Source organism: Oncorhynchus kisutch, linkage group LG2, assembly GCF_002021735.2.
Source record: "Oncorhynchus kisutch isolate 150728-3 linkage group LG2, Okis_V2, whole genome shotgun sequence".
Classification (NCBI taxonomy): domain Eukaryota; kingdom Metazoa; phylum Chordata; class Actinopteri; order Salmoniformes; family Salmonidae; genus Oncorhynchus; species Oncorhynchus kisutch.
Genome location: NC_034175.2, coordinates 51304764 through 51329257, shown reverse-complemented (window position 1 = coordinate 51329257; position 24494 = coordinate 51304764). Strand labels below are relative to the sequence as shown.

Genomic DNA, 24494 nt, shown 5'->3' with positions numbered 1-24494 from the left:
TTTGGCATGCTGAACATGGAATAATTCTCCCCTCTTTATGTCTCTTGTTCTCGCTTCCACACTCTCTTCCTTGCTATCTCGTTCTCTGTCAATACCCTCATTCTCTCTTGATCTCTCCTTTTGTATCCATCTATCTCTCTCTCTCTCTCTCTCTCTCTCTCTCTCTCTGTCTGTCTCTCAAGGTGGATGCTGGCTGGATCGGATTCTGGTCCATTGTGGGCGGCTGTGTGTTTGGAGTGGCCATGGCCAGGTAAGCAACAGAAACAGCAGACCATTTCCATGTGATTTAGCATTGTAGCATGACTTGACCTGAATGTGCCCACAGATAACCCCTGATGGGGTGTCAGATATTTGATGTCCTTAAAGGCCCCGGACAGTTTTCTGACTTGAGATCCGTTTGCTTAACTCAGATTTTCTCCTATTGACGTCACTGAATGAATTTTGTGAAAGTCTGAGTTGAGTGTGCTTATCTCAACGGTGAATCCGGCTGCTAGTTAGAGGTTGTCTGGAGTAGGCCCAGTACAGTCTGAAGGTAGGCTGGGCTTGGACTAAGCTTGACTACCAACAGCTAGCTCTCGTTCAGCGATGTGTGAGGAGAGATCCTCCCATTAATAAGCCTGTCTCATCATTTCAGTCCTAAACCATCTCCTTGGACCAGGTGAGCCGTCAAATTGGAGGATAAGCATTTATCGTGAACTCCATACACTCGCTTAGTATCTTCAGATTAAGTATGCATGAAAATACACAGCCCATGTTTGGTCGTAATAGCTTTGGCTCTGCCTCCAAGGCCTGTCAACAAGATTAGCAACTAGAAACCCATTACTAAGCATGTTCACAAGAATAAATGAGTCTATTACTCTGTCTGCTTATGCTGCATTCCAGTCTGATTCGCTCACTTTCTTGAAACATTACTGTGTTTAGTGGTATTGGAGGGGGTAGGAGTCTCAGGGTGTGTCCTAAATGTCTATGAGCTCTGGTCAAAAGTTGTCCATTACATAGGGAAAAGGGTGCAATTTGGGATGCGCCCGCCGTCTCAAACCCCTTAGCTCACCTCATCCACTCCTTCCCTCCATCTCTCTTAGTCTATTAAATCCATGGTTGTTGTGATAGACGGAGGTGAGTAAGTGAATGCTAATGCAATGGGCCACATCTCTCTAGCTGATGGATAGACTGACACACCGTAGGCCCCAATCTGTGGACTCTGCAAAAGGAATGGACCCGTCGTCCAGCTGACATGTATATGCTCATCGCCCGGTCCAATCAGCACTTCCAGGCAGGGCCAAAGTCTCACAACTCTTTCATTTGGAAAACTAGGCCATAACTCCAGCCTTGATTCATGGAACTGTTCTGTTCTTGGTATAGGCTGGAGTGGACTGGAGCTATCTAACAAACTATTGTGTGTTAACTATAGATCCAGGGTTAATCAGGGTTGGGTAAGGTTTGCAGCAGTAGATGTTGATGTGATGGCAGAGAAACAGAAACTAACTCATTAAAGAGTCTCAGTCAGCCAGTTGATTGGCTTCCTTCTCACGTCTGACTTAATTTGGCGTCTGTTGGCGGTTAGCTTGGGGAGCTGATCTGAGCAGAGCGGTGCTTCGGGTGGGGTTGCGTTCCATGTATGTGTTTGTTTGAGTTTTGCTGTGATTGGTGATGTGTTGTGTTTGGGAAGCGCAGTAGCAGATGCCCCTGTTTACCTCTATAGTACTGGGACCTTTGTGGAACCATTAATGATCATTTGCCTGACGATTTGGTGTTGATGGAGCTGCTGAGTTACAGTACAGAGCACACACACCCACCCACACACCCACACACACACTCTCGTGCCTGAACGTAAGTTATAACACACCTCTGTCTCACCTTACGCCACACACACATCAGAGAGCAGCTTGCCACAGGCAGCAGACATTCAAGAACTTTTGCTGCAGGTGTTATGGTTGCAAATACTAAGTGGTTTGCTTCCCGGGAGGGCTTTGTGACAGCCAAACAAACACTCACTCCCCAACACACACACATTCCTAATTTTTCTTCCCCCTGAGATGCGCCCACCACTAGATGGATGGCAGTATTTGTCACTATGGGGGCAATTAGCGACAGGTGCTCAGAGGTGTGTCTGTCTGTGTCTGTCTGTCTGTGTCTGTCTGTGTCTGTGTGTGCGTCGTGCGTCAGAGACACGTTTGACAAATGAGCCTGCGCCTTTTAATTGTCGGCCAGCAGCTTGTGGTCGGGGTGAAAATGCTGCTTTAAGACCATACCTGGAACAGAACAGAGCTGGTGGAAATTAATAATAATAACCACCTCCCATTATCCTTTGTTAAACATTATACCCACCATTATAAGCCAAGTCCCATTATCAACCTGAGGAGAGGCATTGGGAGGGAGGCAGGGGGGAAGGGAGGCAGGGGGGGAGGGAGGGAGGCAGGGGGAAGGGAGGCAGGGGGGGAGGGAGGGAGGCAGGGGGAAGGGAGGGAGGCAGGGGGGAAGGGAGGGAGGCAGGAAGGGAGGGAGGCAAGGGGGAAGGGAGGAGGGAGGGAGGGAGGGAGGGAGGGAGGGAGGGAGGGAGGGAGGGAGGGAGGGAGGGAGGGAGGGAGGGAGGGAGGGAGGGAGGGAGGGAGGGAGGGAGGCAGGCAGGCAGGCAGGGAGGCAGGCAGGGAGGGAGGCAGGGAGGGAGGCAAGGGGGAAGGGAGGGAGGGAGGCAGGGGGGAAGGAATGGAGGGAGGGAGGTAGAAGAGTTTTTAACCACATTAACTGCCACTAGAGACCTGAGAGATGATCAGGTATTTATCTTAGATAAACGAGGGGTAAACAAGATATTTAAAATGGAAAATGGAAATAACTGAATTTGTTTTGGCCGTTGTCTGTCAGTGATATCATTACAGCCATCTATCAGACTGGTTTGTTCATTCAGTACATGCCCTTGTCTTGGCACAGAATGGAGACAAATATACCTAATAATGATAATATCAAATGGAATAAGAATTGAATTATTCCTGCAGTTAGCCAGAGGAGAATGCACAAAATGAAACCTGATGCCAGAGGAGATTTAAGCGTCACTATCTTCTAGCCAATAAATCTGACACAACTGTTATTGATGTGCTTTTAATTTAGACATTACCTCACAGCAAGATAGGCGTACAGTATGCTCCAGTCTTGTCAGCTGACATTGTAGGGCATAAAGGAGTCTTGAAATATACTACTTAGATGCATGCTGCATTTATTGCAGGTGTCAGTAAACAAATTAGATGTGAGAGGGGTGATAGTAATTATGATACTGGTGGTGGTGGTGGTGTAGGGTAGGGTAGTGGTTCTCAAACCTCTCCTCAGGGACCCCAGATATTTCACTATTTTGTAATAGCCCCGAACTAACTCACCTGGCTTACCTACTCAATGGTTTGATGACAGATGACACGTTGAATCAGGTGTGCTAGCTCTGGAATAGATCAAATACATGGAATGGCTGCGGGTCCCTGAGGAGAGGTTTGGGAACCACGGGTGTAGGGGTCCATTAACTGTGCTCCTCTACCCAGTGAGACAAGGGTTTGGCTGGGTGTAGGAGGCGTATATAATAGGATACTGGTGCTGTTTGAGTAGAGGACTTAGCTGTGGTCCTCTACCCAGAGAGGAGAGGGGTTGACTGGGTAGGTGCAGGGCTGTAGTCTCTGGCACAGCCAGGGGAGAGTTGGAGCTAGTGGCAGATGGGTAGGAGCAGAGGCTGGCTTTGGCTGGGGAATGACAGAGCAGACTGGGCTGGGCAGTACTTGCCTGTCCCTGCCAAAGCACCTCCTTCCATGGCCCAGTATCCCTGTTGTGTTTTCTTCCAAAAGGTACATAATAGCATGTTAGGCAGAATGCTCTGTCCATTCATGAATAGAAAGTTGATCCTAGATGTATTCTTCACTCAGACAGAACACTATGGGGGTCATACTATCAGACAGTCTGAGTGACATATGGTTCCTAGCCACACACAGACAGTGCAAAAATAAATGGTTTGAAGTTAAATAGTTTTGTTGTCTGTGAGGCTGTCCAAAACGGATTTCCCTTATGTTCCCCTGCTACAGTTTTATTGAACTCTGATAGACTGTTTGACAAATTCAACATTTCCTGAGGGTGTTTTTTCACAAATAGTTCTTTGTTGGGTTGAACAATTTTTCTGAAGCATCTTGTCTGAGCACAACAAAACAAAGGCAATTAGTGTCTTTCCACTACGAGCTTCAATATGTGCGATGTCGGACAGTTAGGAGTAAACCTTGTCAGTCCAGGAGTAAACCTTGTCAGTCCAGGAGTAAACCTTGTCAGTCCAGGAGTAAACCTTGTCAGTCCAGGAGTAAACCTTGTCAGTCCAGGAGTAAACCTTGTCAGGAGTAAACCTTGTCAGTAGGGTTGGGCAGTATCCATATTTTCTGTATTTCTGTACCATACCGGGGTATACAGTGTTACCAGAAGTGCCTACAGTACAAGGAACAAACACTATTTCTAAAACTTACTAACACTATTTAAAAAATAATAACAATATTGTCAACAGGGATCTTGATCCAAGAGGGGATTAGAAATCTGCTGTAACCAAGAAGCTTGCTATTGACATCTAGCCACTTCCATAGCAAACCAAATGCATAGCTGGAGCCCTGAGTTTGATATCATTCATTTGACACATCTTATAGTTATACTTAACTTACAGTTCATCAGTGACGTAGGTCGCAGCCCTCGCGATGTGGGGTTGCCCTCAACAATTTACAATAAAACAATGTGTTTACGCTATTGAAAATCATACCATCGCTATTTGAAAATACCCCTGTATATGGAATAAACTATATATTGCCCAAGCCTACTTGTCAGGTGGGATAGCTCAACACATGTTGAGAGAGGAACATCTAATTAAATGGCCCCTCTCCCTCCTCACTGCTGCTACTCTCTGTTATGATCTATGCATAGTCACTTTAATAACTCTACTACTCTAACTATACTACTGTTCAAAAGTTTAGGGTCACTTAGAAATGTCCTTGTTTTTGAAAGAAATTCACATTTTTTGTTCATTAACAGAGGCCCATTATCAGCAACCATCACTCCTGTGTTCCAATGGCACATTGTATTAGCTAATCCAAGTTTATCATTTTAAAAGGCTAATTGATCATTAGAAAACCGGCAATCATGTTAGCACAGCTGAAAACTGTCCTGGTTGAAGAAGCATTAAAACTGGCCTTCTTTAGACTAGTTGAGTATCTGGAGCATCAGCATTTGTGGGTTTGATTACAGGCTCAAAATGGCTAGAAACAAAGAACTTACTTCTGAAACTCGTCAGTCTAATCTTGTCCTGAGAAACGAAGGCTATTCCGTGTGAGAAATTACCAAGAAACTGAAGATCTCGTACAACGCTGTGTACTACTCCCTTCACAGAACTGCGCAAACAGGCCCTAACCAGAATAGAAAGAGGAGTGGGTGGCCCCGGGGCACAACTGAGCAAGAGGACAAGTACATTAAAGTGTCTAGTTAGAGAAACAGATGGCTCACAAGTCCTCAACTGGCAGCTTCATTAAATAGTACCCACAAAACACCAGTCTCAACGTCAATAGTGAAGAGACGACTCCAGGATGCAACATTAACAGTGTCTACACTGTATTTCTGATCAATTTGATGTTATTTTAATGGACAAAAAAATTGCTTTTCTTTCAAAAACAAGGACATTTCTAAGTGACACCAAACTTTTGAACGGTAGTGTACATGTACATATTACCTTGATTATCTCGACTAACCTGTGCCCCCCGCACATTGACTCTGTACCGGTACCCCCTGTATATTGCCTCGCTATTGTTATTTTACTGCTACTCTTTAATTATTTTGTTTATTTCATTTCATATTCTTATATTTTTTGGGGGGTGGGGGGGTTTAACTGCATTGTTGGTTAGGGCTTGTAAGTAAGTATTTCACTGTAAGGTCTATCTATACCTGTTTGTATTCGGCGCATGTGACAAATACAATTTGATTTGATTTTGAACGCTAAAACACAAGGCTTTGTTCAGCATATCTGGATGGATAGGGAGTAGCAGACATCAAATATCTGGATGGATAGGGAGTAGCAGACATCAAATATCTGGATGGATAGGGAGTAGCAGACATCAAATATCTGGATGGATAGGGAGTAGCAGACATCAAATATCTGGATGGATAGGGAGTAGCAGACATCAAATATCTGGATGGATAGGGAGTAGCAGACATCAAATATCTGGATGGATAGGGAGTAGCAGACATCAAATATCTGGATGGATAGGGAGTAGCAGACATCAAATATCTGGATGGATAGGGAGTAGCAGACATCAAATATCTGGATGGATAGGGAGTAGCAGACATCAAATATCTGGATGGATAGGGAGTAGTAGACATCAAATATCTGGATGGATAGGGAGTAGCAGACATCAAATATCTGGATGGATAGGGAGTAGCAGACATCAAATATCTGGATGGATAGGGAGTAGCAGACATCAAATATCTGGATGGATAGGGAGTAGCAGACATCAAATATCTGGATGGATAGGGAGTAGCAGACATCAAATATCTGGATGGATAGGGAGTAGCAGACATCAAATATCTGGATGGATAGGGAGTAGCAGACATCAAATATCTGGATGGATAGGGAGTAGCAGACATCAAATATCTGGATGGATAGGGAGTAGCAGACATCAAATATCTGGATGGATAGGGAGTAGCAGACATCAAATATCTGCCTGCTTGCTTCACAGTCACTGGTGATCTAAATTACATCAACTCATATCATGGTGTATCACTGTAAGCTGTCACCAGTTGTAACCCAGGGACAGCTACATTCTCCTGACACCATGACTGCTTCCCTTTTATCGATGGTGACATGGAGGCACATAAGTCACCCTGAGACATGTTTACACTCTTTGTTGTGGTTTGAAGCATGTCATGATTTGCATCATCATGATGATGTGGCGGGTGACACATTGCTTCTTGCTTCTTGAAAGTCCAATATCTTAAACTCCTGACATGCAAAACATTTTGGGACCGTATCAACAGTGGACTACAGTGTTGGACTTCCATCAGTGGAAGAAAATACCAAAATATAGTTTTTGAGTAGAGTTTTCCTTTAAGCCATTTTTGAAACATACCAAATTAGGCAATGTTGTACCCGTTTCAGTTGTTTAAAAACAATCCTGTTTCTATCTGTGTGCTCCAGGTTTACTACCTCCATCTCTGTCTCTCTCCAGGTTTACTACCTCCATCTCTGTCTCTCTCCAGGTTTACTACCTCCATCTCTGTCTCTCTCCAGGTTTACTACCTCCATCTCTAACTCTCTCCAGGTTTACTACCTCCATCTCTGTCTCTCTCCAGGTTTACTACCTCCATCTCTGTCTCTCTCCAGGTTTACTACCTCCATCTCTGTCTCTCTCCAGGTTTACTACCTCCATCTCTAACTCTCTCCAGGTTTACTACCTCCATCTCTGTCTCTCTCCAGGTTTACTACCTCCATCTCTGTCTCTCTCCAGGTTTACTACCTCCATCTCTGTCTCTCTCTAGGTTTACTACCTCCATCTCTGTCTCTCTCCAGGTTTACTACCTCCATCTCTGTCTCTCTCCAGGTTTACTACCTCCATCTCTAACTCTCTCCAGGTTACTACCTCCATCTCTGTCTCTCTCCAGGTTTACTACCTCCATCTCTGTCTCTCTCCAGGTTTACTACCTCCATCTCTGTCTCTCTCCAGGTTTACTACCTCCATCTCTGTCTCTCTCCAGGTTTACTACCTCCATCTCTGTCTCTCTCCAGGTTTACTACCTCCATCTCTAACTCTCTCCAGGTTTACTACCTCCATCTCTGTCTCTCTCCAGGTTTACTACCTCCATCTCTGTCTCTCTCCAGGTTTACTACCTCCATCTCTGTCTCTCTCTAGGTTTACTACCTCCATCTCTGTCTCTCTCCAGGTTTACTACCTCCATCTCTAACTCTCTCCAGGTTTACTACCTCCATCTCTGTCTCTCTCCAGGTTTACTACCTCCATCTCTGTCTCTCTCCAGGTTTACTACCTCCATCTCTGTCTCTCTCCAGGTTTACTACCTCCATCTCTGTCTCTCTCCAGGTTTACTACCTCCATCTCTGTCTCTCTCCAGGTTTACTACCTCCATCTCTGTCTCTCTCCAGGTTTACTACCTCCATCTCTGTCTCTCTCCAGGTTTACTACCTCCATCTCTGTCTCTCTCCAGGTTTACTACCTCCATCTCTGTCTCTCTCCAGGTTTACTACCTCCATCTCTGTCTCTCTCCAGGTTTACTACCTCCATCTCTGTCTCTCTCCAGGTTTACTACCTCCATCTCTCTCCAGGTTTACTACCTCCATCTCTCTCCAGGTTTACTACCTTCATTTCTGTCTCTCTCCAGGTTTACTAACTCCATCTGTCTCTCTCCAGGTTTACTACCTCCATCTGTCTCTCTCCAGGTTTACTACCTCCATCTCTAACTCTCTCCAGGTTTACTACCTCCATCTCTGTCTCTCTCCAGGGTTACTACCTCCATCTCTGTCTCTCTCCAGGTTTACTACCTCCATATCTGTCTCTCTCCAGGTTTACTACCTCCATCTCTGTCTCTCCCCAGGTTTGCAGATTCTATCCGGGGCATGCTGAAGCTCATCCTGGTCTTGATGATGGCTGGTGCTTCCCTGGCCTCCACCTGGTTCACATTAACCTGCCTGACCAGGCTCACACACCTACCCTCCACTGCAGGTAGGCCTAGTAGAGCATGGTTTCCAGAGAATCCTAGAGCCACAATGGATATTTCAATAGAGCCACAATGGATACTTCAATAGCAGACTTGTCCTTTAGATTTAGGAAGGGACGCATGGACCGAGTAAAGCAAGTACATCTCCTGTTTCTGTAGCGTGAGGCAGATTGATGTACAAGTACACCGCCTGGACAAGACTCTTGTCTATCGCAGGGCCAAGAATAGATGCATCGTGCCCATTTGTACAGTCTTTGGTATGACTGGGCTGGGGATAGAACTCCCAACCCTCCAATCTCAGGGCAGATATGGACTGCGATGCAGTAGCACATTAGCAGATTCCCTGGAAACAAACAAACACATGAACTTCACATTCACCAGCTCTAGCATTCTCATCTATCATCATTTTCATGCTTGTCATCAGTATTTTTTTCAATCCTCTCGCTACTGGCTGACAGTGCCAAGCTAACAGACCCCAGGATTGCCCATCCATCTGGTGTACTGTGCATGGGTGGTAATATACATAGCTCTGGTAGGAGCCTCTTCCACATTACACACCTCTCTTTGTTATCCCTTTTTTGAAATCCTCAGCTTGCGCACTTATTAAATTAATAATAATGTGTATTTTTTACACAACTTCACTGGTTTTGTTCTTCAACGACGTCTATTATCATTCATGTAATAGTGATTAGCTGGATCCGCTCCCGAGTGGCGCAGCGGTCTAAGGCACTGCATCGCAGTGCTAGAGACGTTACTATAAACCCAGGATCATTCCTGGGCTGTGCCACAACCGGCCGTGGCATATTTGGCCCAGCATCGTCCGGGTGACGGGAATGTTTGGCGGAGGGGGCTTTACTTCGCTCATTGTGCCCTAGTGACTCCTTGTGGCGCGCCAGGTGTCTGCAGGCTGACCCCGGTAGCCATTTGAACGGTGTTTCCTCCGACACATTGGTGCAGCTGGGTTCTAGGTTAAGCTGGCGGGTGTTTAAAGAGCGCAGTTAGGCAGGTCATGTTTCAGAGGACGCATGACTCCACCTTCGCCTCTCTTGAGCTCATTGGGGAGTTGCAGCGATGAGAAAAGGTCGTAATTAACATTTGGAGATAAATAAGGGGGTCCAAATCATTTTTAAGGTATTCGCTGACAGCGTGGGGTTTCCCTTGGACACATTCTTCATGGTTCTACTACAATACTTCCCCTACTGGAAAAGTCTAAAATGTTGCGCTGAAGCAGCACCATCCCCTGGGGATCAACTAGCTACAACCGGGGAGAGACTGAGACGGAGTGGGAGGAACAGAGCAGCCGTGGGACACTAGAGGTTGTCTGTGTTTGATACCTTAGAGCAGGACGGGGGTGGTTGAACAAAGGGGTGATGAGGGGATATTCATTCAGGATTTGATGCCTGTGTCGTCGGTGCAGTGGCATCGCCTCAGTTTCTCTGTGACAGCGGCAGGCAGGCTGGGTCCTCTGAGGCAGCAATGTGATTTAGAGCGGTGCTGGCTAATGAGGAGTTGATTTGGCCCAATCTGCAGTGATAAAGGAGACGGAGGAGACTGAGCCATGTTCTGTCCCAAATGGTATCCTATTCCTTATATAGTGCACTACCATAGTACTTTGGTCAAAAGTAGTGCCCTTTATAGGGAATAGGGTGCCATTTGGGATGTAGCAATGCTCTGCTCCACGGTGATGGCTTAATCTCCTCTCCCAGCCCAGGGCCCCCGGGCTCGGCCTCAGAGCAGCTGAGACCTCGATCAGTGGTGGCCAAGACACACAGGCACACAAGCACGGACACGCGCACAGATACTGTGAGCACACAAACACACACACACACACACATGCGTGCAAGCAAATTGGGGACACACGTGCGTGCGCACGCACGCACACTAGTTGAGATGCACACACACACACACACACACACAGGCACCCGTACACACATACAAACACACACACACACACTGGGGGAATCGGCCAGCAGCATATGGCACTTACCAACGCAATTTGCCTGTGCCCTGAGAATAACTAACTGTAGTCAATCTCATGAAAACACAAGCTGCACAGCAGGTGGTTTTGCCTGTGTTTTTTCCCCCCATCCACCACCCACTGTTGAACCACCATTGTCTTAGCTGGAATGACATTATGAGTAAGCTTTGATATGTTACAATGAGAACTTTGAGGCCTTCTCATGGTGACACTGTTCTTATGGTCACACTAGACTAGTGTCATCTCATACTAGTAAGTGCCATATGTACAAAAGGGCTTTATAAGTCACATTTGATTGGTTAACCCATGAATCCCTGTCCTTTGCTTTACAAAATGTGATGATTGATTGATTAACCCCCCTCCCCTCTTCCCCTCAGCTACTCTTTACACCTCCTGTATCCTGGTGGGCATCTTCATCAACAGTAGTGTGCCTATCTTCTTTGAGCTCTTCATTGAGACCGTGTACCCCGTGCCAGAGGGCATCACCTGTGGCGTGGTCACCTTCCTCGGTAACCTGGTCACCGGCTGCCTCCTCTTCTTCCTCACCTTCTACAGCACAGGTAAGACTGACGGGTAGAGTACAGCTACAACACAAGATGGAAGAGAAAGAAGTGGATAGGAGAGAGCTCTAGAGCAGTAGGTCAGATTTACATCCAGGTCAAGAGGTCAAATAGATATTAGAATTAGATTCCCAGACTTTTTAAGATATAATATTTATTTTGATTATAATAATTTAAATTGTATCATTTGTAAGTAGAGGACAGACTATCTCTACCTCTATTTCTCCCATTTCTACATTTCTACAGGCTCCAGGAGCAGGTCTGGAACCTGTAGAAATATAAAGTCAGTGGATCCGAAGCATCAGGCCTCCTCTCTGTGGGTGCATCCCAAATGGCACACAATTTCCTTCATAGTGTACTGCTTTTCACGAGGCCATTTTTTTAAACCTTTATTTAACTAGGCAAGTCAGTTAAGAACAAATTCTTATTTTCAATGACGGCCTAGGAACAGTGGGTTAACTGCCTGTTCAGGGGCAGAACGACAGTGTTGTACCTTGTCAGCTCGGGGGTTTGAACTTGCAACCCTGCCGCCATGGCAACCCTGCCGCCATGGTCAAAAATAGTGCACTATGAAGGGACTATGGTGTCACTTGGGAAGAAACCTCTGTTTCTCTCCTCTGTTGGCTGAGCTACATTCTGTTTGCAGAGCTCTTCTTTGTCTGATTGTCTAACCTTCCAGTAAAGGCTAATCACAAAGCCACTCAGGTGGAATGATGAATAATGCTTCTAGAACATGACAGCATTCCCCCCTCAAACCCTTTTGAGTAAATATGTACACATATTTGTGCGAACTGGATTACTATTCGAGAGATTCACTGGGTCCCCCAGAGTACAGGGGGTGTACAGCCTGGCTCGTCCAGTCTGGCTCGTCCCCCAGAGTACAGGGGGTCTATAGTCTGGCTCGTCCCCCAGAGTACAGGGGGTGTACAGTCTGGCTGGTCCACCAGAGTACAGGAGGTGTACAGTCTGGCTCGTCCCCCAGAGTACAGGGGGTGTACAGTCTGGCTCGTCCCCCAGAGTACAGGGGGTCTATAGTCTGGCTCGTCCCCCAGAGTACAGGGGGTGTACAGCCTGGCTCGTCCCCCAGAGTACAGGAGGTGTACAGTCTGGCTCGTCCCCCAGAGTACAGGGGGTGTACAGTCTGGCTCGTCCCCCAGAGTACAGGGGGTGTACAGTCTGGCTCGTCCCCCAGAGTACAGGGGGTGTACAGCCTGGCTCGTCCAGTCTGGCTCGTCCCCCAGAGTACAGGGGGTGTACAGTCTGGCTCGTCCATCAGAGTACAGGGGGTGTACAGTCTGGCTGATCCCCCAGAGTTCAGGGGGTGTACAGTCTGGCTGGTCCCCCAGAGTACAGGGGGTGTACAGTCTGGCTGGTCCACCAGAGTACAGGGGGTGTACAGTCTGGCTGGTCCCCCAGAGTACATGGGGTGTACAGTCTGGCTGGTCCACCAGAGTACAGGGGGTGTACAGTCTGGCTGGTCCACCAGAGTACAGGGGGTGTACAGTCTGGCTCGTCCACCAGAGTACAGGGGGTGTACAGTCTGGCTGGTTCCCCAGAGTACAGGGGGTGTACAGTTTGGCTGGTTCCCCAGAGTGGTGCACTGTAATAGGGTGCTATTTGGGAGGTAGACAAAGTGTTGACTGTCAATAGCCAGGCTGTGTCAGATGGAGATGTATGTACTGTAGGATCAGCAAACGGACACAGGCCTCAAAGTATACCTTTTTCTCTTCTAGTTGTTGGTGGTGGTGGTTGATGACATCTTGGTGGATGTGTACAGAGGGGTCTGTGTGCTGGATGCTGCCCATATGGTGGGAACTGTGAAGGGAACAGTGTTTGCAGCTTCCTACCCTCTTTCCCTCTGACACCCAGGAGATTAAACTGAGAGGAGAGCGCTTTGGCGCAGCTTTAGCTTTTAAAATATAACCCTGTTGTGGTCATAGGCAGTAGTGTGGTTTATGTTACCCTTGGGTCTCTCGCTCCCTCTCTTCTGCACTGAGTGATGCTCAGAGACTATACCCAGCTGAGACTGGTCTGAGATCTATAGTTAAGGGCCCAAGACATCTTGAGTTCAGAATCCTGTGGTATTCCTGTAAGGACTGGACACTCTTGATGACTGCCAGTAGCTCGGCCCTATAAAAGTAGAGAAGTTGGTGTTCCTCAGGAATCAGTGTTAGGAACAATTAATATGATATGTACATGTCCCTATAGGAATTTAGACCATTGGTTTACATGTATTTGAGACAACTTATTAAAAGGTAATAGTAAACATGTTGTCCCTCATGAATTTAGCAAATTTGCAAATATTGGCTCTCTATGGCAAGACACATCATTCACCCAAGTTTCGTCAAAATCGGGCCAGTGCTGTCTGAGATACGTACAAACGTGTGATGAACGTACAAACGTACTAACGGACGGAGACGTATCCACAGTCCCCTTTTCGATTTCATTGTGGGGGACAACTACGACTAAATCCAGTTCCTGTTGTCTCTGTGCTGTTTATCACCCAAAGTGGATGAACGGAGGATAATATTCAACCACCACAAAACAGATTTGTAAGGAATAGGACCGTATGATAGCACAGGAGGTTGGTCGCACCTTAATTGGGGAGGATGGGCTTGTGGTAATGGTTGGAGCAGAATGGTATCAAATGCATTGAACACGTGGTTGGATGCCATTCCGTTTGCTCTGTTCCAGCCATTATTATGAGCCATCCTCCCCTCAGCAGCCTCCACTGTATGATAGGGCTACAATATTTTGTTTTTTACCTCTAATTCATCCTTCATTCATTTCAGCCTTATACAGTAATCGATGTGGCATATGCGGTGGTGTGGAATTAAAAGCAGAAGAATTCCATATAAATCTTTGCCTTTTCAAAATCAACCCCGCTCCATCCTTCATTTTAAATTGGCAATCTCAGCCTCAAAGATGTTCATTTATTTTTTGGTTACAGTTGATTTAAAATTTCCATTCGCTGCTCACTGCCAAAAGAACAAATTCTGAAGTATCAATGCTTTAACTTCTTTAAAAAATATATTGTTTTAATATTGAAGGGTTGCTAGGGTCTCGGCTCAGCGGGTCCCAACTTCCTTCTATTCCAGCAGGGTATTTCAGGGTGCCTCCCAAATGGCACCCTTTGCTCTATATAGGACTGAATCTGTCTGAAAACACGAATGGAGACAACATTGGCCATATGAATGCATACAGCTACAGCTGATGGTACTTTAGATTTCATCGTCTCTGTGTTTGTGATTTAGCTATGGAGAGGTGGGTGGAATACAAAGTAGGGAGCCTTATTGTGAAGTGTAGAGTCAAAGATTCCTCGTCTATGTGGAGGAGTTAGCGTTTGTGTGGGATAGGCAGCTATATCGTTGTGTTTGTTGCCAAGACTTCTATGAGGGAAACCGAAAATAATTGCCGCTTTTCTTTTTGTTTTAAACTTAGTTTTTTGTCAAACTTTGCTGTGTTTGTCTTGAAGTACAACACTATGAGATGAATAACATGTTATTTGGCATATCTGTAATTCCTAACCTTTTGTGAATGTTATGGAGGCGTCAGACTGTAGCGCCACGTTGATCATTAACAAGCCTTTTGTTTTGCAGTTGCACTTTTATTACTGGGATGTTTTTGAAGGATCGTCGTGGGAACAGTTGACAGTGTAATCAAACACACCCTATTAGGAACACACAGTCATATTAAACAGTCTTAATGTCTACCCACCCAGTCGGAACATTCTGACAGTAATAGAAAATAATTATTCTCATTTTGTTTCATTGAACGTTTTATGATTTCATTTCATTTATTTCTGGCTAATGTCAGACGGTCAGCCAGTCAGCCAGTCAGCCAGTCAGCCAGTCAGTCAGCCAGTCAGTCAGCCAGTCAGCCAGTCAGTCAGCCAGTCAGCCAGTCAGCCAGTCAGTCAGCCAGTCAGCCAGTCAGTCAGCCAGTCAGCCAGTCAGTCAGCCAGTCAGCCAGTCAGCCAGTCAGTCAGCCAGTCAGCCAGCCAGCCAGCCAGCCAGTCAGCCAGTCAGCCAGCCAGCCAGTCAGCCAGTCAGCCAGTCAGCCAGTCAGTCAGCCAGTCAGCCAGTCAGTCAGCCAGTCAGCCAGTCAGCCAGTCAGTCAGCCAGTCAGCCAGTCAGCCAGTCAGTCAGCCAGTCAGCCAGTCAGCCAGTCAGTCAGCCAGTCAGCCAGTCAGCCAGTCAGTCAGCCAGTCAGCCAGCCAGCCAGCCAGCCAGTCAGCCAGCCAGCCAGTCAGCCAGTCAGCCAGTCAGTCAGCCAGTCAGCCAGCCAGTCAGCCAGCCAGCCAGCCAGTCAGCCAGCCAGTCAGCCAGTCAGCCAGCCAGCCAGCCAGCCAGTCAGCCAGCCAGTCAGCCAGTCAGCCAGCCAGTCAGCCAGTCAGCCAGTCAGCCAGTCAGCCAGCTCCATTCCCCTAAAAAAAACAGCTATGTAAAGTGAGAAGACATTTAACCAGCTCTGAAAAGCTACATCCATTTTAAAACGCGGCATTATCGGCGACAATTAGGAATAATTCTGGTATGATAAGCGGCTTTGGCTGATGTCCCAGGGCGCAGGGTGAGGCGTCAATATAGCCAGAGGGAGAAGTGAAAACATCATTTCAAATGTCCTTTCTAACTGTCAGTTGGGTATTATCACTGAGCTACTGGAGCTATGATAGCCTGCATCAGCGTATCTCTCCCCAGAGGCTCTTTCATTATGAATGTACAGAAAGGGAAATAGATTCAGTCCACTCCTATTCCCCTGTGTATTGCTGTTCAAGCAACTTTCTACACAGTACAGCCCACCACTCCTCACTGACAATGTCAGAGGGACCATGACCGCACAAGCCACTTAGCCCCATCTTCACAAACAAATACTTGTTGGTAAGCATACAAAGACACATTAGCATTCATTCAGACTCTACACCCGTTCACATATCTCTCCTCTCTTAATCTCCAATCTAAATGGATGAATCAGGGGCAGGCGGGTTGTGGTGACAACACAGTCAGAGAAACACAACTCCGTAAACGGGCCTCCACACCAACAGGCAACAGGTTACTGAGCTAACTTGATTAATGACTGTGCTACTGCACAATGGAACGTCCTTCACCTTTTCACTTCTTCTTTTTGTCTTCCACTGTGCTCTGGACCCACAGATGTTCTCTCTCTTTCCCTCTCTCTTTCCCTCTCTCTTTCCCTCTCTCTTTCCCTCTCTCTCTCTCTCTCTCTCTCTCTCTCTCTCTCTCTCCACTGTGTTCTGGACCCACAGATGTTTTCTCTCTCTGTCCACTGTGCTCTGGACCCACAGATGTTCTCTTTCTCTCTCTCTCTGTCTCTCTCTCTGTCCACTGTGCTCTGGACCCACAGATGTTCTCTCTGTCCACTGTGTTCTGCACCCACAGATGTTTTCTGTTGCTCTCTCTGTCCACTGTGTTCTGGACCCACAGATGTTCTCTGTCTCTGTCCACTGTGCTCTGCACCCACAGATGTTCTCGCTCTCTCTGTCCACTGTGTTCTGGACCCACAGATGTTTTCTCTCTCTGTCTCTCTCTCTGTCCACTGTGCTCTGGACCCACAGATGTTCTCTCTCTCTCTCTCTCTCTCTCTCTCTCTGTCTCTGTCTCTGTCTCTGTCCACTGTGCTCTGGACCCACAGTTGTTCTCTCTGTCCACTGTGTTCTGCACCCACAGATGTTTTCTGTTGCTCTCTCCGTCCACTGTTTTCTGGACCCACAGATGTTCTCTGTCTCTGTCCACTGTGCTCTGCACCCACAGATCGTCTCTCTCTGTCCACTGTGCTCTGGACCCACTGATGTTCTCTCTGTCTACTGCTCTGGACCCACAGATGTTCTCTCTGTCCACTGTGTTCTGGACCCACAGATGTTTTCGTTCTCTGTCCACTGGGCTCTGGACCCACAGATGTTTTTGCTCTCTGTCCACTGTGTTCTGGACCCACAGATGTTCTCTCTCTCTGTCCACTGTGTTCTGGACCCACAGATGTTTTTGCTCTCTGTTCACTGTGTTCTGGACCCACAGATGTTCTCTCTCTCTCTCTGTCCACTGTGTTCTGGATCCACAGATGTTCTCGCTCTCTCTGTCCACTGTGTTCTGGAACCACAGATGTTATTTCTGTCCACTGTGCTCTGGACCCACAGATGTTCTCTCTCTGTCCACTGTGCTCTAGACCCACAGATGTTCTCTCTGTCCACTGTGTTCTGGACCCACAGATGTTATCTCTGTCCACTGTGCTCTGGACCCACAGATGTTCTCTCTCTGTCCACTGTGCTCTGGACTCAGATGTTCTCGCTCTCTCTGTCCACTGTGTTCTAGACCCACAGATGTTCTCTCTGTCCACTGTGTTCTGGACCCACAGATGTTCTCGCTCTCTCTGTCCACTGTGTTCTGGATCCACAGATGTTCTCTCTTCCTGGCTTCAGGAAGAGGCTCTTTTTGTACCCTAGTGGAGAGACAAATGAAAGGATAAGCAAGAAAAAATATTATTTTCCTTCACATTGTCCTTAGGAGGAGCCTCTCTCTTTCTTACTCTTCCCCTCTGGACACTATGACTGTTTTCTGTGTAGGTTTAGGTAGCAACAATAAGTGAAAGAGTAAGCCAAAAGGCCTATTTTTATCTCCTGTGTGCAATGCACCCTTGTCTCCTTCACCTTACCCTGGTGGAGAGGTGGATCCATTCTGGCTGACTCACTCTGAGATGTGCCAGAGGGCCAAATCATAGAATTTACCCAAACAGGCCAAACGGCTGACCTAGCTTGAGTCTCACTTCTCACCCATCGATTGAGCCGCTCACTTCAGGGGCAATTGATCAACTGCATTATAGGACCGGGCAACTGAAATTGAAATGCCCTGCAGGGGGAATTAAGATGCATGCTCCACTCAAGTTGGTGTGTTTTGACCTCATTTCTCTATATTTAGTCCTGCTGTTTCTTTATCAGGTCCCTGCCAGCTGCTGGAGGGCTGTCATCTTCTACCTTATCAGGCCGTGTGGTTCCTGTCTTAGTGGTAGGGGTGCTGGGCACCCCGCTCAGTTTCTCTCTCTCTCTCTCTCTCTCTCTCTCTCTCTCTCTCTCTGCGCTCTCTCTTTCTGTCTCTCTGTTTCTCTCTCTCTCTCTGCTCTCTCTTTCTGTATCTGTTTCTCTCTCACTCTCTGGTCTCCCTCGCTCTCTCTGCTCTCTCTCTTTCTGTCTGTTTCTCTCTCTCTCTGCTCTCTCTTTCTGTATCTGTTTCTCTCTCACTCTCTGGTCTCCCTCGCTCTCTCTGCTCTCTCTCTTTCTGTCTCTCTGTTTCTCTCTCTCTCTCTGCTCTCTCTCTTTCTGTCTCTCTCTCTGCTCTCTCTCTCTTTCTGTCTCTCTGTTTCTCTCTCTCTCTCTGCTCTCTCTCTTTCTGTCTCTCTGTTTCTCTCTCTCTCTCTGCTCTCTCTCTTTCTGTCTCTCTGTTTCTCTCTCTCTGCTCTCTCACTCTCTGGTCTCCCTCGCTCTCTCTGGTGACTCTTTCTCTGTATTCCGTCTCTCTCTCTTTCTCGTTCTCTCTCTCCCCCCACCCACACCTCTGCATCATGTTGAGAGGGCATGCCTAGTGCTGTGCAGCTGAAAGGAGACCTATATCGATTTCTTTCTGGTGCAGTAACAGGAAGTAATGTGTCTGTCAAGGTATATGTTGCTCTACGTGTGTGTGTGTGTGTGTGTGTGTGTGTGTGTGTGTGTGTGTGTGTGTGTGTGTGTGTGTGTGTGTGTGTGTGTGTGTGTGTGTGTGTGTGTGTGTGTGTGTGTGTGTGTGTGTGTGTGTGTGTGTGTGTGTGTGTGTGTGTTGAGGTAGAACCATGGCTCACACCAATTAGTCTCACTCTACACGTGGCTTTCCATTACCTCTTCATTACAGGCTAACTAGGGCCACTGGAGCTTAAACAGCAAAACAGGAGGGAAAAGGAAAAACATTGGGGTTCAAGTTTAGTTCAATGCTGAAAGGGAAAACAGGCCATTACTGACATTATTTAGATGTATGACACAAAGTTCAGAACGATGTCACCCTCTAGTCTATACATTGCATGATTAGGGCTTGTTTTGAGTTAAGGGACATGAATAACCTCCCCACATTAAACTATTAGAACACGTTATACTGCTACTATTGCATGTCGTCGGTTGGGTTTATACACAGTCATGGAGTCAATACTTTAACTATATGATTGGTTGTTCTTGTCGTCTGTTATAAAGGTCATTGTGATGTTGATGTACAGTAGTGTACCGGCAATGCCTGGCCTGCAGTGAGCGTAGAGGTACAGATGTAAGGAGTAACCTTCAGTGATCTAATTAACCTTTTCCATCTCTCCTCAGAGTTGTCGTGGCTAAACTGGTGTTTGACGGGCTCCTGTGCCTTCAGCCTCGTCCTCATCCTCTTCTTCAGGGAATCCTACGACCGCCTCTACCTAGACGTCTTTGTCTCAGTCTGACACACACAAAAAGACTGGAACAAGAGGAGAACAAAGACAGGAACATTTGAAACGCACTGCACAAAGAAGAAGAGGAAGAAAAATGGATTTCAGAAGTGCAACTTGCGCTCTTTTACGTTTTAAGTATAGCTGTAGGTGTAAACTTGTAATATGACGCTGGTTGGTGATTCATTGTGATTTCCTTGTAGCCAATGAGAAGCGCCAGCCAAGGGCCTCAGACAATTAGTAATTAATGTTAAGTCTTTATAAGTGTCGGTTTGGCCAGTTGGTCCTCTGATGCAGCATTGTCTTGTCTTTTTTATAATGTAAACTACAGTGGGACCTGGTCATGGTATGATGAGGGACTGTTGTTGTCTAAAGATGCACTCTGTGGCAGGTGGTTTCCCTGTGGCCTGTTGGTCCTCTGATCTTAATGAGAGAAGAGAGGCCTGATTGGCTGAGTAGCTCTAGCAGCCAATCAGCAAGCCCCACCAGTCTGTGCTAACAAGGGACCGTATAGCATTTTAGTGTCACTCATAACTGCTGGTTATGAATTGCAGGGGGCTAAAACTGTCAAACTAAGCTGTTCTGTAGAATTACCTGTGATATTACATGTCTTTTAATAGTGACATATGGTCGCCTTTTTTTACTATATCCCCCTCTTTCAAGACTTATGCAAGACATTTTTTCTCCCTATGGGATTGAATTGATTGCAGGCCGTGCAGGTTCCTGCCAGTGTCGTCGACTATGATTGGACACCACCCTGGTGCACGCCAGTGTCTTGGGATATGATTGGATGAGCCGCAGAGACCGCCTCGCTCTGCATACAAAGTCACTGCTTTAAACTCTCCTCTCTGTGTGTGTCGAGGCTCTGCTGCGCGGGTCTCATGGTGTTACCACACAGTCCGTTTTAATGAGCAGTTCAGAATATGGACGTTGGAAGTAGTAGTTTCCCCGTGTCATTCTGACCTTTCAGCTGACAACAGGAGTCAGATATTTTGGTTTGGAGTTGGTTAATATGCAGACGAACATTTCAAAATTGTCAAATGTTTTTTTGTTGTTGCTGTTTACAGTTTGTTATACTATATAGGAGATTTTTGAATTTTGAACTAAACTTGTTTCAGTGAGAAAGGCATGTTTTTTAAAATGGTTTTAACATGAAATATTTCTCAGTAGAAATGTCTATTATTACAGATGTATTTACTGAGGGATCAGAACACTAACACAGTAGATACAGAGACAAATACAAAGACTGTCATGAAATATACCGCTGTTGCACAGCTGAGACTGTGGCTGATTCTGTGGAAACCACAAACTATTAAGTCACCACGAAGCTGCTCTACATCTAACGCACAGCGTTCACCAGCAGTAGTCACTGTGCTGAGGACACTGACAACAAGAGGCAGGTAGTGGTTCGGTAAGCACCTCCTTGCCTGGACGGTCAGGGTTGGACTTGGAGGGGATGCTTACTTTCCCACGGAGAAATAACACATATTGAACTGATGTTCAACATGAAATGAGGGGAACGGGAAAGAACCACCTTTGTCCAGATTGTGGAGTGACTGTTCCTGAAAGGCACTAATCTACAAGGGACTTTAACTGGGAACTTATTTTTTCAACATGCCCCCTGCCCGTGCACAAGTGGGGGGTACTCCCCAAAACCACTCACCAACTCCCATTACTCGGCTGTGCCACAGACAAACCACAGAAAATGTTTTTCCTGGGTGATACGGTATATAGTATGTACAGTTGAAGTCGGAGGTTTACACCTTAGCCAAATACATTTAAACTCATTTTTCCACAATTCCTAACATTTAATCCTAGTAAAAATTCCCTGTCTTAGGTCAGTTAGGATCATCACTTTATTTTAAGAATGTGAAATGTCAGAATAATAGTAGAGAGAATGATTTATTCCAGCTTTTATTTCTATTTCTTACTTCTTCCATCACATTCCCAGTGGGTCAGAAGTTTACATACACTCAATTAGTATTTGGTAGCATTGCCTTTAAATTGTTTAACTAGGGTCAAATGTTTCGGGTAGCCTTCCACAAGCTTCCCACAATAAATTGGGTGAATTTTGGCCCATTCCTCCTGACAGAGCTGGTGTAACTGAGTCAGGTTTGCAGGCCTCCTTGCTCGAACACACTTTTTCAGTTCTGCCCACAAATTATCTATGGGATTGAGGTCAGAGCTTTGTGATGGCCACTCCAATACCTTGACTTTGTAGTCCTTAAAACATTTTGCCACAACTTTGGAAGTATGCTTGGGGTCATTGTCCATTTGGAAGACCCATTTGCGACCAAGCTTTAACTTCCCGACTCATGTTTTGAGATGTTGCTTCAATTTATCCACCTTATTTCCCCCCCCCCCCTCATGATGCCATCTATTTTGTGAAGTACACCAGTCCCTCCTGCAGCAAAGCACCCTCACAACATGATGCTGCCACCCCCGTGCTTCCCAGTTGGGATGGTGTTCTTCGGCTTGCAAGCTTCCCCCTTTTTCCTCCAAACATAATGATGGTCATTGTGGCCAAACAATTATATTTTTGTTTCGTCAGACCAGAGGACATTTCTCCACAAAGTACTATCTTTGTCCTCATGTGCAGTTGAAACCGTAATCTGGCCTTTTTTATGGCGGTTTTGGAGCAGTTGCTTCTTCCTTGCTGAGCAGCCTTTCAGGTTATGTCGATATAGGGCTTGTTTCACTGTGGATATATATACTTTTGTACCTATTTCCTCCAGCATCTTCATAAGGTCCTTTGCTGTTGTTCTGGGATTGATTTGCACTTTTCGCACCAAAGTACGTTCATCTCTAGGAGACAGAACGCTTCTCCTTCCTGAGCGGTATGACGGCTGTATGGTCACATGCTGTTTATACTTGCGTACTATTGTTTGTACGGATGAACGTGGTACCTTCAGGCGTTTGGAATTTGCTCCCATGGATGAACCAGACTTGTGGAGGTCTACAATTTATTTTCTGAGGTCTTGACTGATTTAATTTGATTTTCCCATGATGTCAAGCAAAGAGGCACTGAGTTTGAAGGTAGGCCTTGAAATACATCCACAGGTACACCTCCAATTAACTCAAATTATGTCAATTAGCCTACCAGAAGCTTCTAAAGCCATGACATAATTTTCTGGAATTTTCCAAGCTGTTTAAATGCACAGTCAACTTAGTGTATGTTAACCTCTGACCTGCTGGAATTGTGATATTTTGAACAAGTCTGTATTTTGAATCTGTCTGTAAACAATTGTTGGAAAAATTACTTGTCATGCACAAATTAGATGTCTTAACCGACATGCCGAAACTATAGTTTGTTAACAAGAAATTTGGGGAGTGGTTGAAAAACAAGTTTTAATGACTCCAACCTAAGTGTATGTAAACTTCCCACTTCAACTGTATGTTCTGAATGGCGCTTGTCTTTTCCTCTCTCCTTGTTAATTTTTTAACTCACCTTGTACGGTAAGGGTTTTTCTCTTTACCTCATGGGGTCGTTCCACCAATTTGGTGCCTTTTGAGAGCTGTTAAAAGGAATTTCACCTAATTTTAACATTCTGTCAGAGCACATGTTCAGTTCATTAAAACACATTTTCCCAGCTCAATAGGTAAAATAAAAAATATATTTCTAGCCTGTCTATGTATGGGTAACAGGGTTGACATGTTATGCTTGATCCGCTCAGAGTAGAACCATCTCACCTGCTTTTACGCTATGATTTGGCTATTAGATGTTTATGGTTTCTTTTTAAAAAAATATTTAAAAGGAAGAGTTTCACCATATTACAATGAGAGTTCAGTTCACGTAACAGGGTTGACCTTTAGAATGAGGGACAGATGTAAATGAATCACTAATCACACAAAATAAATAATCATCTTCAGAAATGACTTTGTCAAAGCAGCAAAATAACTAGGGCTTTACAATGATGGTGAGAACTTGTGGGGATTAAGTGGGTTAAAAAACATCTTCCTAGAAGTCACAGAAGGTAGACAGAGGGACATGTCAAAATGCTGATTTTTGGCACTTAGTCAAGACTTTATTTATTCATTCAGATATTTTTTATTCTACGTGTGGTCTAAGTTTAAGGGCACGTCATTTAATATAACAGGCTTTTGAAATTCAATATTGATGCACAATTTCTACTTAAAATATCAAAGGGATGCCAAAGACACTCTTCGTGGATCGACCCAGTGATAGAACACTTTGTCTTCATGCTCTTTACCTTCAGAACCTTGTGACATGTTGCCTTAATTCCCTGTGATCTGTGATTTCTGTCCTCTCCACCCACTCTGATGATGAGGTAGTCCGTATGTGTACAGTAGTGAAACTCGTTCCTATTACACTGCTTATCATGTGTTTTGGGGGTATAGATGTTATTGTCCTGTGAAAACAAAAACAGATGTATGTGGAATTTTAAGCAAGCTTAATAAAAATACATTTTGAAAATAACAGGAGACACCACTCGCCTCCTCCTCCATCACCCACTCTTCCTCTCTCCTCCATCACCCACTCTCCTCCTCAATCACACACTCTTCCCTCCTCCATCAACCCACTCCTCCTCTCCTCATCACCCACTCTTCTCCGTGCCTCCAATCACCCACTCTTCTCCGCCTCCATCACCCACTCTCCCTCCTCCATCACACCCACTCCTCTTCCACCCTCTTCTCCTCCTCCATTCACCCACCTTCTCCTCCTTCCATCACCCACTCGTCTCCTCTCATCACCTCACCACCACTCTCTCTCCGCCATCACCCACTCTCCATGGCGCCTCCTCCTCCATCACCCACTCTCCTCCGTCCAGTCACCG

At 46.0% G+C, this 24494-nt stretch overlaps 1 protein-coding gene across 1 annotated transcript in view; it reads left to right on the top strand.

Annotated features, from left to right (window-relative positions):
• The window catches only part of LOC109868110 (solute carrier family 49 member 4), a 65621-nt gene extending 41488 nt beyond the window's left edge, over positions 1 to 24133 (top strand). The window contains exons 6-9 of the mRNA XM_020457551.2: positions 183 to 250; positions 8596 to 8723; positions 11074 to 11256; positions 19598 to 24133. Of these exons, the coding sequence (XP_020313140.1) occupies positions 183 to 250; positions 8596 to 8723; positions 11074 to 11256; positions 19598 to 19713 (495 nt within the window). The 3' untranslated portion in view covers positions 19714 to 24133. The remainder of the gene's footprint in view (positions 1 to 182; positions 251 to 8595; positions 8724 to 11073; positions 11257 to 19597) is intronic.
• The last annotated feature ends 361 nt before the right edge of the window (positions 24134 to 24494 follow it).